Genomic DNA, 18,934 nt, shown 5'->3' on the forward strand with positions numbered 1-18,934 from the left:
GTCCCCCTTGCTTTTTGCTTTGAGCAAAAATTACTATAGCAACATTTTGGTAAACGTTAGCATTAACTCATGATAATGCTTTTATTTTTAAAAGCATTAAATGAGCATTATTTATTCATCTTTTAGAGGCTATCATGTATACCATTGGGAAGAATTATCAAAACAGTCCCAATTCAACAATTGTACCTTGAGAGACATGATGTTTAAGGGATAAGATAAGAGTATTTATGTGGTGCACCCAAATATATATACATGTGCACACACACAGACACATATTTGTGCATGTGTGCAACATGTTCACTCACACATGTACACACATGCATACACTTGCATATGTGCATAGTCACACACACACATGCTCACACACAAAAGCACACAGAATAAATTCAGGGTGCCATGGGCCTCCAGATTTTGATCAGCCACCTTCTACACACCCATGAATCAAGGTGTGAGTGGTAGGCTATGGAAAAGGTACTGATGGTCATCCATCCCCCAACCCCCATTTTCCACTCTCACCCCATCGGCTCTGACCTTGGCCATTTTGTAAGATGAACCTCTCTGCTCTCTCTCTTGCCCAGGCGCACAAAGTTTCACTCTCAGAATAAGACACGTGGCAGATTCATTTAAAGTAAATCTTCATATATTCAGTTAATTTTAATTAGTTAATTAATCAAAAATAAAAATGTAAAGCATTCATTTAAAATGAATTCAATCCAACTGCTCTTTGGCTTGAGCCTCACCTGTGTTCAGGGACTGTGTTTCAGGTTTAACAATTAAAGCGAGGAGGTCATAGGAAAGTCTTATATCATCACAAGACAGGGTTTGATTTTATCATGCTTTAAGACTTGTAACTTCTAGTCAATCTGATTCCTTTTTTTTAATAGAGTCTTTGTCTCCTTTCAGAAAAAAACCTCACAATTACCCTCTATTAAAACAGAGTAAAGGATCCAATGAAAGTAATTAAGATTTTATTAAAGAAATTTTAATAAACCAATTACCTCTCATGAATATGGATAATCTTAAGGGGAAAAAAAAGCCATCCGGTGCCTGAAATAAAAATAAACTATATTTGAAATATATTTAGTATACATAATTAGTTATTTAAATGTCTTCCCAACTAAACCTACTGTCAAAATTATGTTTGAAGCAGCAGTAATTTTATACCGATAAAGGAAAGCTATTGAATACATATAATTAGAGGAAAGATGCTATAAAACAATTTTATGACAGATTGTAATCTGGGAGAAATTAGCATATTTTCATCAGGTAAATTAAAATTTGCTAGTGACCATCAACCAAAAATACTAAAACATCTTTATGTTATATTTAGATAAGAATAAACAGGGTGGCTTATGGCTTCTGAGTACCATTGTGAATTTAATTTTTTTCCAGTTTTTCCATGAATTGAAATGTTAGTATTACCTTGGCTAATGTAGAATTATCAGGGAATTAATATAGGAAAATTACCCAAATAACGCACTAGAAATAAGCCCTCTAATGATAAACTGCTTGTTTTTTAGTGATAAAAATTTTTATCTGCTTAGTAAAAGTAGAATTTCTGTAGAGTCAAGGGTTATACTTCCATGTAAACAACATTTCTGTGTTCTCATTGAGATGTGTTATTTTTAACATTACATCTTGCATCTGCTGTTCTATTCTTTCAAATCAAATCAAATCTAATCTAATCTTTTCAAATCCTTTTTTGCTAGCAGTATGCTACTATATGAGAGAATAGCATGTAAAATATATATATTACCATATGTAAAATAGATAGCAAGTAAGAATTTGCTGTGTGACACAGGGAGCTCAACCCAGAGCTCCGTGACACCCTAGAGGGGTGGGATGGGATGGGAGATGGGAAGTATTCAGGAGGGAGGGGGGCATATGTATACCTGTGGCTGATTCATGTTGCCGTATGGCAGAAACCAATACAAAAAAATAAAATAGTGTGCACTGCCTAGAGTGCAATCATCCTTTAAGGGTCATGTCATTCGATTATTAATTCTTGTAATCATTTTGCAGCTATTTGGTGAGCATCTAGTGCGTGTCAGAACAGAGTCTATGTGCTGTATGTCTTCTGTCTGCTGCAAATGCTCAGGGTCCTTGCTTCATTTCTTGGGTGGTACCTTGCTGTGGAAAAGAGCAGTGAGCCAATGACAGAAAACCAAGTAATGGAAAAGCATAGGAGCGGGTGGAGGAAGGAGAGGAATAGGTGAGCAGGGAGTAAGAGGCATGAACTTCGAGTCACAAAATAAATGTCACAGGTATGAAGTACACAGTGCTGGGAACACGGTCAGCAATTCTGTAGTATCTTTGTATGGTGACAGATGACAGCAAGACTTACGGTAATCATTTCGAAATGTATAGAAATGTCAAATCACTATGTTGTGCAGCAGGATCTAACATAGTGTTGTAGGTCAATTATACTTCAAAATCAGACCAACTCATTGAAAAAGAGATCAGATTTGTGGTTACCACAAGCAAGAGCAGGGGGAATTAGATGACGACCATCAAGATACAAAAGTCCAGTTATAAGATAAATAAGTACCAGGGTCGTAACATACAGCAGGATAAATATAGTTAACACTGCTCTATGTTATATGTGGAAGTTAAGAGAGTAAATCCTCAGAGTTCTCATTATAAGAAAAAATATTTTTCTATATTGTCAATGTTTTGTCTTTATGAGATGATGGATGTTCACTAAACCTATTGTGGTCATCATTTTGTGGGGTATGTAAGCCAAATCATTATGCTGTACACCTTAAATTCATAGAATGCTGCATGCCAATAATATCTTCATAAAAGGAGGATGGGGAGAAGAAAGCTTGGGAAATGCAAGATGATGATGAGGTCTCTGATAAACATTAAAATAGGAGATCTGACAGCAAGAGTCTGGAAAGATTGTGTGTGTGTGTGTGCGCGCGCGCGCATGCACACGTGCGCATGCTCACTCAGTCGTGTCTGACTCATTTTGCCACCCCATGGATTGTAGCACGCCAGGCTCCGCTGGCCATGAGATTTCCCAGACAAGAATACTAGAGTGAGTTGCAATTTCCTCCTCCAGGGAATCTTCCCAACCCAGGGACTGAAGCTCCATCTTCTGGGTCCCCTGCATTGGCAGGTGGATTCTTTACCACTGAGCCACCTGGGAAAGTAGTTTGCAGCTGCTGCTGCTAAGTTGCTTCAGTAGTGTCCTACTCTGTGCGACCCCATAGACGGCAGCCTCCCAGGCTCCCCCGTCCCTGGGATTCTCCAGGCAAGAACACTCGAGTGGGTTGCCATTTCCTTCTCCAGTGCGTGAAAGTGAAGTCACTCAGTCATATCTGACTCTTCAGGACCCCATGGACTGCAGCCTACCAGGCTCCTCCATCCATGGGATTTTCCAGGCAAGAGTACTGGAGTGGGGTGCCATTGCCTTCTCTGGGGAAAGTAGTTTAGACTGAGCCAAAAAAACTTCTCTGTGTTTAGTGCATTTAAGTAACATGTGAATAGAAGGAAGGATCAGCCTTGGAAAGGTCTGGAGAACAATGTTCCAGATTGAAAGAACAATAAATCCAAGAAATGTGAGTTACAAACAAGCTTGTTGTTTAAGTAGAAGAAATGAGACTAAGACAAGCATACTGAGTTGCATTTATGCGAGAGCTGGGCAGGCAGGGACTTTTTGTTTCGTTCACTAATGTCCCCTCTGTATCAAACAGAGCCTGGTACACAGTGGGTCTGTGTGGACTAAGTAAATGAATAAACCAAAGGTTCTGATTCAAAATGAATTTAGAGAATGAGGCAAAGGCCTGATCATGGAACTACAGTCAGAAATTTAATTTTATTTTAAGCACAACAGAATATTTTAAGGGGTGTGTGGTAGACTGGACAGTAACCCCTGAAGATGTCCACGGTCCTAATTCTCAGAGCCTGTGAATACTATCTTACACAGTAAAAGGGACTGTGCAGGTGGGATTACGTGAAGGATCTTAAAGTGGGTAGGGGGAGATAATCCAGGCAGGCTTAATGTGATCACAGGTGTCCTTACAACAGTGAGGGAGGAGGTTCAATCAGAGAAGAGGAGGTGATCATGGATGCTGAGGTGGAAGTGATGCGGGCTTTGACCATGGAACCCGGGCAGCCTTTAGAAGCATAAAAAGGCAAGGAAATTCTTCCCTAGAGCCTACCTAGGGAGCCCTGTATGCTGTGTTGCACTGGTCCATTTTAGACTTGAGGCATCCAGAACTGTAAGATAATACATGTGCCTTATTATAAGCGCTGCATTTGCAGTCACTTGTTACAGCAGCAGTGGGAGACTAATACAACATTATTCCAAATTAAAGACAGTGTTTGGCCATTGCGTAAGTCCCAGATACATTCTTAAAAGTTAAATATTATTTGTCACCCAAATTAAAATGCATTTTAGATTTAGTTACAAGGTTTAGAGCCCCTTCCTGTATCTTCTGTCCTCTCACAACAGACTTTAGAAGAGGCCAGAGGAGTTGTAGGGAATGAGAAAACAAGTGAATCTAAGTCAGAATGAGAAGTGTAACAAGGAAAAAGTGCTGTGAAGGGGAAAAGTGAGTCCAGTAAACAGAGGAGGAGAGGGAAGTGAAAGGAAGGGACGTGAGTTACCAGTGCTGCATAATGACTTCACTTCAGCGCAGCTCAGTTGCTCAGTCGTGTCCGAATCTTTGTGATCCCATGGACTGCAGCAGGCCAGGCCTCCCTGTGCATCACCACCTCCCAGAGTTTACTCAAACTCACGTCCATCGAGTCGGTGATGCTATACAACCATCTCATCCTCTGTTGTCCCCTTCTCCTCCCACCTTCAATCTTTCCCAGCATCAGGGTCTTTTCCAATGAGTCCATTCTTCACATCAGGTGGCCAAAGTATTGGAGTTTCAGCTTCAACATCAGTCCTTCCAATTAATATTCAGGACTGATTTCCTTTAGGATGGACTGGTTGGATCTCCTTGCAGTCCAAGGGACTCTCAAAAGTCTTCTCCAACACTGTTGTTCAAAAGCACCAATTCTTCTGCACTCAGCTTTCTTTATAGTCCAACTCTCACATCCATACATGGCTACTGGAAAAACCATAGCTTTGACTAGACGGACCTTTGTTGGCATAATGACTTACCCCTAGTTTAACAATTGAAACAACAATTGTTTGTTCCACATGATGTCTGAGTGGCAGGAACCCAAGAGGGGCAGGTCTGCATGTCTCTGGCTCAGGGTCCCACACAGATGAGGCTGCATCATCTGTAGGCTGGAGTCGAGGTTCTACTTCCTAGAGGGGTCCCTGCTGGCTGGATGCCTCCATTCTTCTCCATGTGCGCATCTTCATGGTACTTGATGGTCCTCACAGGTGACAGTAGGGCCCCCTCAAATAAGCTACCTGAGACAGAGCTGAGCCAAAGCCACAGTGCCCTTTGTGATCTCGTCTCAGAGGTCTCTCTGTCATCTCCTCCATGATCTGTGGGTCAGAAACAGGGGCACTTCGTCCAGACCTCACTCGAAGGGGGAAGGATCAGGCCCCTCCGTGTGAAGGGAGCATCAGGAAACTACCCTGGAAAAGAGAGGGGAAGGAGTGAAGAGAATTTGAGCAAGACACCTATTTCCCATTTGTTCATGGAAAATGCTTAGATATGTCTGTGTTTTTCTCCACTAATCTGTCTCCCTTCACCAGGGACTAATGGATACATGTGTGTGTGTGTGTGTGTGTGTGTGTGTGTATGTATATGTATAAGTATATTGTGTAAGTGTGTATGTATGTGAATACCTGTGAATGTGTGTATATGTATAGGTGTGAGTTTCTGTGTGTATGTGTATATGTGAATGTGTATATATGAGAGTATGTATATATATTGTGTGAGTGTGTGTGGGAATACATGTGAATGTGTGTATATGTGTAAGTAAGAGTGTGTATAAATGTATATGTGTAAGTGTGTATGTGCAGGTATATTGCATGAGTGTGTGTATGTATGTGTGTGTAGGTGTGAGCATGTGTGTATGTATGTGTGTGAGTATATGTAAATATATGTGTGGATGTATGTAGGGGTGTGTGTGTGTATTTGTAAGTGTATGTGAATGTACATGTGCATTGTGTGCATGTAAGTATATTGTGTGAGTATGTGTATATGTGTAGGTGTGCGTATATGTGAATGTATGTGTACAGTGTATCTGTGTACGTGTGACTGAATCTGTATGCTATATGAGTGTGTGGATGTCTGTAGGTATGAGTGTATGTGTCTGTGAGTATATGTGAATGTATGTGTGTACTTAGTGTAGATGTGTGTGTGCATGTGAGTTAGTGTGTGTGTAGGTGGCTGGCAAGACAGGTGTAGAGCTCCAGCTGTTCCCACTCGACTCCTGCCAGTCGCACCTTGCTTTACCTCAGTGTCCCCAGAGACTGCTGCTTCTACACTCAAGCTTGTCTCTGTCCAGATAATATAACCCAAACTCCAAGTTTGGAGGGCCCTCTGCTGCTAACTGGTTTGCCCTAAAAGAAATTCTACTGCATTGCATCCTCTTTACCAAGTCCTCATCCATGCAGACGTGGTAAAACATGTCCCTGACCAGAGATACCTGTGTTTCTCAGAGTCCAAGGAGCCCATGTAGGCTGCGGATAGAAACCAGGAGAGAACATTTAGAGATTTGGGTCAAGCACTGTGGTAAGTTGATCAGCCTGTGAAACACAGATGGGGCCCGTCTGGAAAGGCGGAGGGACGTGAACAGGAAACTTCTGTCCGTGCCTGATTCGGAATTAGGTTACAGTGATGAATGAATTAATAAAAAAGGTGAGGTGGAACAGCCAGATGAAGAGTCGCCTGAAATGTCCCTTTCTTTCCCACGTTTCGCTTCTTATCAGATAGTGAGGCCTACACCTCATCTTTGATTTCCTCCTTTCCTTTCCTACCTCTTTTCTGTTTGTTAGGAAGCAGTAAAAATGTCTTTATTATTATAGAATGTCTTTAGAATCTTTTAAATTCATTGAATGATAAAAATGGAAAAGTCTTTTACTGTTTAGTCTTTAGAGGAGACGTATTTTATAACAAAATATAGAACCCATGTTTTAAAACATTTACAAGCCTCAATTTTCATGTATTGGTACTTTCAAATCAGGATTTAGTAATGGAAAAATTCAGTGTTTAGCGTCTGTATATGTGTGTTGTATACTTAGAAAAACAGAATAGCCTATAATGGAAAATAATCTGAAAAAAAATGTGTATCAGTTCAGTTCAGTTGCACAGTTGTGTCAAACTCTTTGCAACCCCATGAAGCGCAGCACACCAGGCCTCCCTGTCCATCACCAACTCCTGGAGTCCACCCAAACCCATGTCCATTGAGCCAGTGATGCCATCCAACCGTCTCATCCCCTGTCGTCCCCTTCTCCTCCTGCCCTCAATCTTGCCCAGCATCAGGATCTTTTCAAATGAGTCAGCTCTTCACATCAGGTGGCCAAAGTTTTGGAGTTTCAGCTTCAACATCAGTCCTTCCAATGAACACCCAGAACTGATCTCCTTTAGGATGGACTGGTTGGATCTCCTTGCAGTCCAAGGGACTCTCAAGAGCTTTCTCCAGCTCCACAGTTCAAAAGCATTAATTCTTCGGTGCTCAGCTTTCTTCACAGTCCAACTCTCACATCCATACATGACCACTGGAAAAACCATAGCCTTGACTAGATGGACCTTTGTGGACAAAGTAATGTCTCTGCTTTTTAATATGCTGTCTAGGATGTATACATATATATGTATATAAATGTATGTGTGTGTGTATGAATCACCTTGCAGTACAACTAAAACTAATGCAACATTGTAAATCAACTATACTTCAGTTTAAAAAATATGCAAACCCTTTAATGTGATATTTTTTAAAGTTATCCTCAAACTTGGGGGTAGATAGTAATTTCATTTAAATGTGCTTTTTTAAAACTGAAAAGTATTTATTGTACTAGAAAAAAGAATATTGTCGTGAGACTATAAATAAATGAAAGTATTCATCTTGATTATTTTGATCATCCAAAATTCAGTAAAATGTTTCCTAATGGAATGAATTAAAAATCAGCTTCATATATTATTTAAATCAAGATAAATGCACATGATAATGCTCGTAGCATTTCACATCTGTTCAAGTCAGAATATATTTTGAGCAGCTTCTATGCACCAATAAGCATTTTTATATAGGATTCTAATGGCAATGCAAACATGCACACAGAAGTATATAGAAAATGGTCCACATACTAACCACAGAGGTGACTAGGAAAGGCCAAATAGTAATTTGTTTAGGCTTGGGAGCCATACTATCTTGGTCCCCAAATCTCAGCTTTTCCCTTGTAGGACACAAGCAGCCATAGACAATATGTAAATGAACAGACAGAGCTGTGTTCGTAAAACTTTATTTACAAAAACAGGCAGACAGGATTCACCCTCAAGCCAACCCCCTGTACTAACAATTCATTTGTACATTCAAAGCACCAAAAACATTTTGTTTCTCTTGCATTTACCTAAATAAAATTCCCAGAAAATGTTCTTTTGAAAGACCAGTTGGAAAAGTTTGTTTCTAAAGTCACGTTTTTGTAGAACTGATTTAAAAGTATTATTTTAGTTATTAATCAGATATCATTGATTTTCAGGTTAGTATTATTAATGCCTTTGGATAGTTCAATGTGAGCAAAGCAAGAAACTAATAAAACATTTAAGAAATAAGTGAGTTCTGTTTATTAATAACATGATAGATGAAGCACAATCTCATTTTAAAATCAATTGAAAAGTTACTAAATACTGTAAACTATAAGTTGTGTTTCTAAAGACAACTATGATATTTTATTCTCAGTATCTGCAGTGATGATGTCTATTTACATTAGCCTTGGGGGAAATGCAGTCTTTCACAGGAAAAGAGAATATTATTCTTTTTTTTTTTTTTTTACTTTTATGTGTACAATTTTGAACAACAAAAATAGCAATTATTTTAAAAGCATTTCAAATGATATTATAATGTGTATGTAATTCTTAGACCTTTTCTGAAATTAATTCCATTTTAAGCTCTCTGTCTATTGTTGACACACTCTTCCATTTCTACTGCTCTCTTTGCTGTTACATAAGGAAGAACAATCCCTAGGTCCTCCATGAGCATTGTTTTAAGAGAAAAGCTAACAGAAGCAGTAACAGCAAATTTTAATTCCTGTTGAGCCTGTGAGCACCAGACCCTGTACTGGATCCTTGAAAGGTCCTGCACAATAATGGCTGGCTCTATAGGAAACTAAGTGAATCCAGTAGACCACAGGTGCATGTTGAGACGGAGAAGGCAATGGCACCCCACTCCAGTACTCTTGCCTGGAAAATCCCATGGACGGAGGAGCCTGGAAGGCTGCAGTCCATGGGGTCGCTGAGGGTCAGACATGACTGAGCGACTTCACTTTCACTTTTCACTTTCATGCATTGGAGAAGGAAATGGCAACCCACTCCAGTGTTCTTGCCTGGAGAATCCCAGGGACGGGGGAGCCTGGTGGGCTGCCGTCTATGGGGTTGCAGAGTTGGACACGACTGAAGTGACTTAGCAACTTAGCAGCATGTTGAGACTCTTGGATAAAACAGAGATGTCTTCCTTGTCTATTTCAGATGTCTTACTAGTCCATTTCAGTTCACTTTTGGAACTTTTTGGTCTTGGTTAGAATTTGGGGACTTGGATTCATTGTACTAATTGTGAATGGAAGCAGGGCTGATATCCTCAATTCTATTGGTGCTCTCACCCTTTTAAATTACTCTCCATGATGGAATGAATATAATCATGTTACAGTTCCTCTGCCTACGTGTTAGATTTTCATAGCACTTTTGTAATGGGTTCACACAAATGGTTTAAAGTGAAGGGCATGCTCTAGAACACGTGCTTACACTGTCTTAGTCTCTCCTGCTTATGCTGTTAACTTGATTAAGGAAAACGGTGACCGTCCAAAACTCTGTGTGTATCTTGCAGGAGTTCTTTGGAATCTCTCGTCTTGTGATGCACTCAAAATGCCAATCATCCAGGACACCCTGGCAGTGTTGACCAACGCCGTGATTATCCCACACTCAGGCTGGGAAAACTCACCTCTTCAGGACGATCGGAAGATACAGCTGCATTCCTCACAAGTGCTGCGAAATGCCACTGGATGCCTAAGGTGAGTCCCGTGTCATCGTCACTTCCTCCTGTCTTCAGGTGCTCTTTGTTTCTGTAACTTTATTGCTGTTTTGCTGAGGAGCAGAATGTTCTGGAATATTCTTATGGCAATAGAGTGCAAGAAGCTAGCAAAAGTCATTTCTAATGCGGTAGTGAAGAGATATATTCATCTTCCTCTGCCCTGTACCTACCCTAGAATTTGACTTATTTAACATGTTTTCTTAGATCTTAGGCAAAAAATACATAAATAAGTGTTGTCAACACAACCAAATACAGTTTTCTTTGATTGAAAACAAGTGTTGTGACATATCAGGCATGTAGAATAACCAGGCAGACCAACTGGTTGGAGGAGTCTATGACAAACACACAGGGATCACAGTAACTGCCTCTGGTATCTATTTTTATTTTTAAAAAATTTTCAATGTGACTGCTAGAGCTTGTAATTCTTAAAAATAGCTCTTTAATAAGGCCTGTGGTGTGAAATGTCTTTTTTAAATAATAAAAGTAGCAAATGTGTTGTAATTATCTCCCAATGTGTTTTTTCAAAACTCATCACCCAGAAATCTCTTGTGATGTTTTACATGTTCCATTTAGTTTTTGCTCTTAGAAAAAAGAATGTAATAATTAAGGTATGCTTATTCTAATCTCTAGAAACGGTGTTCCCAAGGATATTGTCCATTGTACAAAAGTGAGGAATCTCTGCCAGTTTAACTTAATGGTGGGATATATGTGGTTTAAGATACCTAGTCAAGTAGTCTGTATTTCAAAAGTAAAATGTGCAGAGTTGCTTTAGCTGGGCTGCCTCAAAGCTGCCACTTCTTTCACAGTGGATCAGATTCTAGGTGTGAGTACCAGTCTCAACTGAGAAGAAACAGAATCACTTCAGTGACATTAATAATAAAGTTCTCATGAATATTTATAACAATACTCTTAGCCTCCAGTCTTGAGAAGTGTGTGTGTGTTTGTGTGAATGCGCATGCATAAAGGGAGCTAAAGAGAGCTGGCCTCCATAAATATCAGTTTGCATTCATGGACAGGAATAGGAAACCCTCCAACAATTTTGCTTTTCCTCAAGTCATGAAATAATGATCTTTTGACATGATTCCTCTGGGTGGGCTCCACCATAAGCCAAATTTACAGTTCTCTAAACCCCACTTTTGAGACATCCATTTTATAACCTCTTAAATTCTATGATCCTTAAGAAACCTCCTGCCCTACTAGAAGAAATATAGCTCATCCAAAGCTAAAAGTGTGGGCATTTCTGACCCTTTCTACCTCATTTTTCTATTTCGGTTATAAGCAACTATTACAGGTAGTTTTCCTTTCTTAACATCCTTGACTTGTAAAGAGTGTCATTGTTCCCAATGAGGATCGTGGAACAAAGTGCTTCAGAACCAATTGCAGACATATACTTAATAAAGATCAGTTTAGCTCCACCAATTAATATTCTCTATAAATTATATAGTAATGCAATTATATATTCATGATGTTTGATTTAAGGATGAAGGCTACTGATATATGAACATTCAGCTTCATTTGATAAAAGTCAGATGAAGAAACCAGACTAGTGAAGGTTCATGGCTCCCCTTTGTAGGTCATCTGACCAAGTTCACAAACACAGAGGCTTAACCAGTGCTGCTTCTGCTTCAAGCCAGGACTGACCACCTCATAGGAAGCGAAAAGGAGGACATCTGATTCAGAAAGAGTTTCCTGTAGCCTAAGTGGCTGTTCTTAGCCCACATGAAACCAGGTTTAAGGTTTTCCCCACTTTTCAGTGTTTATCATGCAAGTGGCAAAGTAAGGTCTATCAAAATATGGTGACTATTTCACTTCCCTCTTAATTCATTAAGCTCCTTCTGTTGCCAAAACTCAGCCTCTGTTCACTGGTGCCAAATAGAAAGGCAGAGACAGAGTTTTGGGTGGAGTAGAAAGAAATAGCTTTATTGCTTTGCCAGGCAGAGGTGGCCACAAGGGGTTAATGCCCTGAAGACTGTGCCCCACCCTGAAGAGGGGTAGTGAGGGGTCTTAGAGTGCTGAAGGAGCAGGGCATGATCAGCTCATAGACATTCTCTGATTGGTTGGTGGTGAGGTGATCTGGAGTCAGCATCATCAACCTTCTGGTTCCAACCAGTCTGGGGTCTACATGCTTGTGGGCAGCATACAGTTAACTTCTCCCACTGGTGGGAGTTTCAGTATCTGCAAAACAGCTCAGAGGACATGGCTCAGAATATTATCTATAGTCCTTGAGGAGGAACTAAAGGTCCTTGACTTTGTTTAATGGCTAAAGTATTACTTTGTCTTGCATGACTGTTTTCCTTTCTTTCTGCATCTTCTTACTTCTCTGATTAAATTTATTCTTTGACTAAAGTTTTTCTACAGACAAAAGGCCAGTGGGCAACATGGACGAGGGTCTGTTCTGGGAAGGACCCCATAGAGTCCTGCTCCATTACATTTCCCTTCTTAAAGAAAGAAATACGAGTTTTTAATCTCTTATTTAAATATGTTTATGAATCATTCTACATTAATGAGCAGATTGGACTAACAGGGGAAGAAAACAGCTCTGGGAAAGGGCTAAAATGAATTTGTCAAATAAAGACTCAGCAGATGAAAGGTTTCAGGAAAATTCTATTACCATTTGCTTAGAACCAGTGTTGGAAAAATACATAAAAAGTGTTTTAAATATATCATGATGGAAGCTTCTAGATTTTAGTATGTGAGGTTATATTGACATTCTTAATTCTTTCAACAAAACCAAGATCTTTATTTACATGAAAGATGTGGCTTTGTATGCTGTTCCTGCCTTTCAGAAGTTTCATCCATGGGCATCTTCTAAGTGCCTGCTGTGTGCCAGGAAGGGACCAGGGAACCCAAAATAAACATAGCAACCTCTTAACCTTCTAATCCCTTGAAAGACAAGGACACCAATACAGTGAGTCCTAGTATTATGATTAGGATAGTATAGATATAGGGCTTCCCAGCTGGCACTAGTGGTAAAGAACCCCCTGCCAGTGCAGGAGACATATGTGGATTTGATCCCTGGGTCAGGATGATCCCCTAGAGGAGGAAATGGAAACCTGCTCCAGTATTCTTGCCTAGACAATCCCATGGACAGGGGAGCCTGGTGGGCTACAGTCCATGGGGTCGCAAAGAGTTGGACATGACTGAAGCGACTTGGCGCACAGGATAGTACAGAAGGAGAAACTGGGGAAGGAGTGGCTTATTAAGCCAATGTGGTCACAAAAGCTTTCAAGAACCAGATGAGACTGGGGTCAGGCAGAGAAAGGGCTTCACCAGTCAGTGCTTTGGGATCTCCTTGAGGCCAGAAAGATCAGCACACACACCTGACACTGACATGGGGGACATAAGTCCAGGATCTGTGGGCAATCTGCAAACCTAGCAGACGTTAAGAAATGCAGCTTGCTTAGTTATTTCATTCTAGGTGATAAAGGGCTGTCAAAGCAGAGCTCAGAAGGGTAGACTTGAATCTCTAAGGGACAGAAAGCTATGGCAAAGCTTTTACCAAGAGAACATAATGATCAGCTGTGTCTGGGAGCAATTTTACAGGACAGAGTAAAAGCAGGTAGGGAGGGGAGCAGTGACATGAAAGGTGGAGCTGTGAATTTATGGGCTGCCCTGCAGACTTCATTTTTAAGGTACCTCCTGTAGACAGAAGTAAATATCAATGTTTCATTCCATTCAGTTAAATTTAACTATCACTGGTTTGTAGCTATGAGAGCTATCTCCATAGCTGTTTTAGGTCTGCTTTTTATTTTGGAAATATTTTCATCATTTTATGTTATTCTTATTTAAATTATAGCTTCAATATCTTATTAAATGTTAGAGAAGTTTTATGGCACAAATCATTATTTGTATGTAACTGAGGCTTAATAAATCAAATCCCCCCAAAACAAGAGGACATGAAACACATGTAACTGAGCTAAATTAAAGATAATGCAGTGCACTCAGCAAAAGTCCTCCTGGAACTGCAAAAATGATTTGAATATAGTCCTTAAAATGTAAATTAATAAGCAGATCATCTCAATTTATAAATCACATCTGGGCTTATTCCTTTGCAAGAAACATTTTTTTTTCTATCACAATATTTAGAAAGAATTTGGTGCTTTGCTGCTTCTTAAAGCAGAAAATAAAATTACAGCAATTGTTCTTTTAGTCATTTTTATGTACTGAATATATATTTTATATAAAAAAATGATACAGTGAATTTGCCCAAGAAGATGATGTAGTGAGTTTATGTAACATCTGCATACCTTGATCTGGTCCATTAATTTATAGCTGTAATCTTTTTTTCACTTTTAAAGACATTTATTGTTTCTTTTCGAACTTTACAAGTAGTGCACGTTTATTGCTGACTACTGGAAATACTTGCAAGCATAAAGTAATAAGTAACAATCACCCATAAACCTCATCCCCTAGAGATAACCATCATTAGCATTCTTTATACATTTCCTTCCAATATCTGCATATCTTTTTACCCTTGAAATTTGCCTAAATTGTATAAAAGTGCCTAAGGCGCATGTTACAAGCTTTTCCAATGTGTCCTAACCTCCACTGTCACACCCCGTGAAATCAGGCTAAAACTTAAGTATATGACTTAGGACCCTGTTTGTCTTGTAACAAAGGACAATAAATTGCATTTGTTCTACAGAGTGTGCCGATTTTTATGTAAAATTAAGAGGAGCAGTTTTATTCACAAAATTCCTGACTTCCAAGGTCCAGGAGCTTCTACTTCACATACATCATTCATTCTCATAAATATTATAAGTTCAATAGGTCATGTGTCGTAAGTCAGGAAGCCAGTATTTTCATCCACATCCTGACTCCTGATCCAGACCATGCCCGCCCACTACACCACACAGATGGGAAATGCAGTGTTATGTGAGATGAGACTGTAGATCTATGCTGGAGCAACACAACCATCCGACCAAAGAATGGACAGCACTCTCCCAGGTGCTGGTTCTTTTAATTTGCTTCTTGACATTTGCTGAGTGGCATCTACTTGGCCAATATCCCTTTTGCCTTTAATTGTCAGTTGTCTCCTCCTTCCCCCTTATTTCTTACTTTCTTTTCTCCTCTGCTAAGACCCAGAGTATGGATGACAGGAGACCCACACAGAGTTAGTCACCTACCCCCAATTAAGTCCCCTATCTCCACCTCTGTCTTACATTTTAAACAATTAGTACAATGAGTATCTTTTTTTTTTGAGACTACATTTTAAGACATGTCCTAGATAATAGAGTAGACTTTATTTTTCCAGTTCTTAAACTCCTCCATCTGTTTACTGATGACTTAAAGTAAGTTCATATTTTTGGCTTGTTTCTACAGCTACAGTTTCAAGAATATATGAAGAAAATGAAATGTAAAAAAAAATTAAACTCTTTTCCTGGGATAGTGTTTCCTAGCTCAGTGTAGCTTATAACTCCAGTAGGAGTGTATGATAGGTAAAGTAAATTTATCAGATCATTATCAGATATCATTATTCTCAACTTTTGTTCCTAGCAGGATTCAAATTTATTTATGTCATTTCAGGACAGGAAGTCCAGGTGAAAAATGTAAACAATTGCTATTCTGAAAGAGTACATCTTTTTATTTAAAAAAAAAAAAAAGATTATAAGTGCACATTGCACCACTCTTAAGTATTCAAAAGCTTATCAGAGTGAAATTTAAGTTAAAAAGACCTATGCCTTAGTAAACTCGGATCTAGAACACTCACATTGTCCAGTCTTTATACAAAGTGAAATGTCTTAAAAGACTCTGTCCAGTTTCTCCAGCCTTTCCTCTGTTGTACCAAATCAGTGGCGGTGTCCGCCCCACCAGTCTCAAGCTTTGAACGCACTCACTGGAAACATTCTACAGAGAAGACCCCCTTGGCTTTGCCTTTTCTAAGAACGCATGGTGAAACTTCATGGGAAGATGGCATATCACGTTGACATAGCCAAAATTTAAGCACATATAAAATATAAAATGAAAAGCTAATGCCCTTAGACCTTTTCCACTTAAAATTCATTTTGGGAGTAAGAAATGAAATTTTTTAAAAGCTGACCTAGTTGTTCCTGAAATATCTATCCATCACTGAGAAAAGAGGATAGAAATGGGGAAAAAAAAGTTCTCTTAAATTTTGTTGAAGGAGAGAGTTGTTAGGAATGATAGATTATGGGGTTCCAGGAGGGAGTGGCAGGTGGGGCCCTCGGGTGTCAGAGCTGGGGAGGATGGGCAGGGGTCGGTGTCATCTCTGCTCAGAGGAGCCTGGAGGGCTACAATTCATAGCCTGCATCCTCCCACCAACCAGTCACACACAGCAACACTTGACTTCCTCCTTGTTTCTCCTCCTTTTTAAGTTTTATCTTTTGTTCCTATTCTGCTCAATTAAAGCTTTAATTTTTAATTAAAAATGTACAAATATGGCTTAAAATAAATATGGAAAGATGTTAGAACAGCCTAGGACTTAATTATTCATGAAGTTACTGTGTTGGGTTTTTTTTCCTCTTTAGGCTTAAGGATTCCTCCAGGGAAACCACTTTCCTGTGGCCTTAGGTGATATAGACCTTGACATTGACTCAGTTATGTACCTGTGATTGTTTCACTGCACACCATGGGATGAAATAGCCTCCTATAACATTTGGCAAGAAGAATCATCACCTTCAGCCAGAATGTGTGTTGACCAACTACACACTGAAGGCTCGCTATTGAAGGTCAATCCGGCTGCGCCTGTGGGCAAGCTTATTTTGCCTGGGGTCACTGCTGTAGATTGCTGTAAGTTCAGTTCAGTCACTCAGGCATGTCTGACTCTTCGACCCCATGGACTGCAGCACACCAGGCCTCACTGTCCATCCCCAACTCCTGGAGTTTACTCAAACTCATGTCCATTGAGTCAGTGATGCCATCCAACCATCTCATCCTCTGTCATCCCCTTCTTCTCCCACCTTCAATCTTTCCCAACATCAGGGTCTTTTCAAATGAGTCAGCTCTTTGCATCAGGTGGCCAAAGTATTGGAGTTTCAGCTTCAACATCAGTCCTTCCCATGAACATTCAGGACTGATCTCCTTTACCATGGAATGGTTGGATAACTGTCCTTTAGGATAGGTTGCATAAGTGTCCCCCCAAATCTGTGTCAACCTGAAGCCTCAGAATGTGACCCCATTTGGAAATAGGGTCTTTGCAGATATAATTAGTTAAATGATAAGGTCACACTGCAAATGCCATATGTGCTGTGCTTAGCCACTCAGTTGTGACCTACTCTTTGTGACTCCATGGACTGTAGCCCACCAGGCTCCTCTGTCCATGGGATTCTCCAGGCAAGAATACTGGAGTGGGTTGCCATGCCCTCCTCCAGGGATCTTCACAAGCCGGGGATTGAATCCAGGTCTCCTGCATTGCAGGTGGATTCTTTACCATCTGAATATCACTCATATGTGGGATCTAAAATATGACACAAATGAACTTATGTATGAAAGAGAAGCAAGCTCACAGACAGAGAGAACAGACTTGTGGTTGCCGAGGGGTGAGGGGTGTGGGGAGGGGGCAGATTGGGAGTTTCCGATTAGCAGATGCAAACTCTTATATATAGGATGAATAAACAACAGGGTCATACTGTAGAGCATGGGGAGCTGTATTCAGTATCCTGTGATAAACCACAATGAAAAAGAATATATACATGTAACTGACTCACTCTGCTGTACAGTGGAAATAAGCTCAACAGTGTTAATCAACTACACTTCAATGATATTTAAAAAAAAAATGAGGTCACGCTGAATTAGGGTTCTAGTGAGTGGTACCTTTACGAGAAGAGGACTTACATACACAGACGAGCACTGGGGGAGGACAGCCATGTGAAGACAGAGGCAGAGAACGGAGTGATGTAGCTGTAAGCCCAGGAATGACAGGGCCTGCCAGCAACCACCCGCAGCTAGAAGGAGGCAAGGGATTCTTCCCCAGAGCCTTCAGAGAGATCACAGCCCTGCTGACACCTTGATCTTGGACTTCTAACCTCCAGAACTATGGAAGAATAACGTTCTGTAGTTTTTAGACCTCCAGTTTGTGACAGTTTTGTTTTGTTTTTTTTTAAGTTTTTTTGGGGGACTTCCCTGGTGGCTCAGACCACCAAGTAAAGCATCTGCCTACAATGCGGGAGACCGGGGTTCCATCCCTGGGTCAGGAAGATCTGGAGAAGGAAATGACAACCCACTCCAGTATTCTTGCCTGGAAAACCCCATGGATGGAGGAACCTGGTGGGCTACAGTCCATGGGGTTGCAAAGGGCATGTACATGTGACAGTCCACAGTCATTTTCAAGTCTCACGCAGAGCACATGACATGACTTAAGTCTCATTTAAGGCACTCCATTCCCATGGCTGAGTACAGAATGAATGCTTTCAGGATTTAGTGCAAAGCATGACTGCATTTTTCCATTTAAAATATCACAAATCAACATCCTAATGATCCCTTCATGTCCTTGATCATCATTTCATCATGAACTGCAGGTAAAGCCTTCCTGAGTATCCTTTTTTTACTTTTTAAAAGTCTGCCTGCTCAAAACGACAACTCAGATGGGCCTTACCGTCTGGCTGTGTTACATTTAGTCGCAAGCACGTAGGGCTTTATCTCCAGCTTATTTGCATAAGGCTGGCGTTGCTAACGTCCACAGCTCATTTCCTAGTGCCGCCGAGCCATTTCTTTACTTTTATTATTCTATTCCCACTTCAGCATCTTGTCCTGAAGGACAACAATATACAACCCTAATTTTTCCCATTTATCTTTGTATACAGGGGAATGTTATTAA

At 40.2% G+C, this 18,934-nt stretch overlaps 1 protein-coding gene across 4 annotated transcripts in view; it reads left to right on the forward strand.

The window, feature by feature from the left end:
• Nucleotides 1-18,934, forward strand: part of CTNND2 (catenin delta 2) — a 1,127,175-nt gene that overhangs the window by 923,630 nt on the left and 184,611 nt on the right. For all 4 annotated transcript variants that reach the window (XM_025270807.3, XM_025270808.3, XM_044932646.2 and 1 more), the window contains one exon: nucleotides 9,955-10,138. In XM_025270807.3, the coding sequence (XP_025126592.1) occupies nucleotides 9,955-10,138 (184 nt within the window). The remainder of the gene's footprint in view (nucleotides 1-9,954; nucleotides 10,139-18,934) is intronic.

Source organism: Bubalus bubalis, chromosome 19, assembly GCF_019923935.1.
Source record: "Bubalus bubalis isolate 160015118507 breed Murrah chromosome 19, NDDB_SH_1, whole genome shotgun sequence".
Classification (NCBI taxonomy): Eukaryota; Metazoa; Chordata; class Mammalia; order Artiodactyla; family Bovidae; genus Bubalus; species Bubalus bubalis.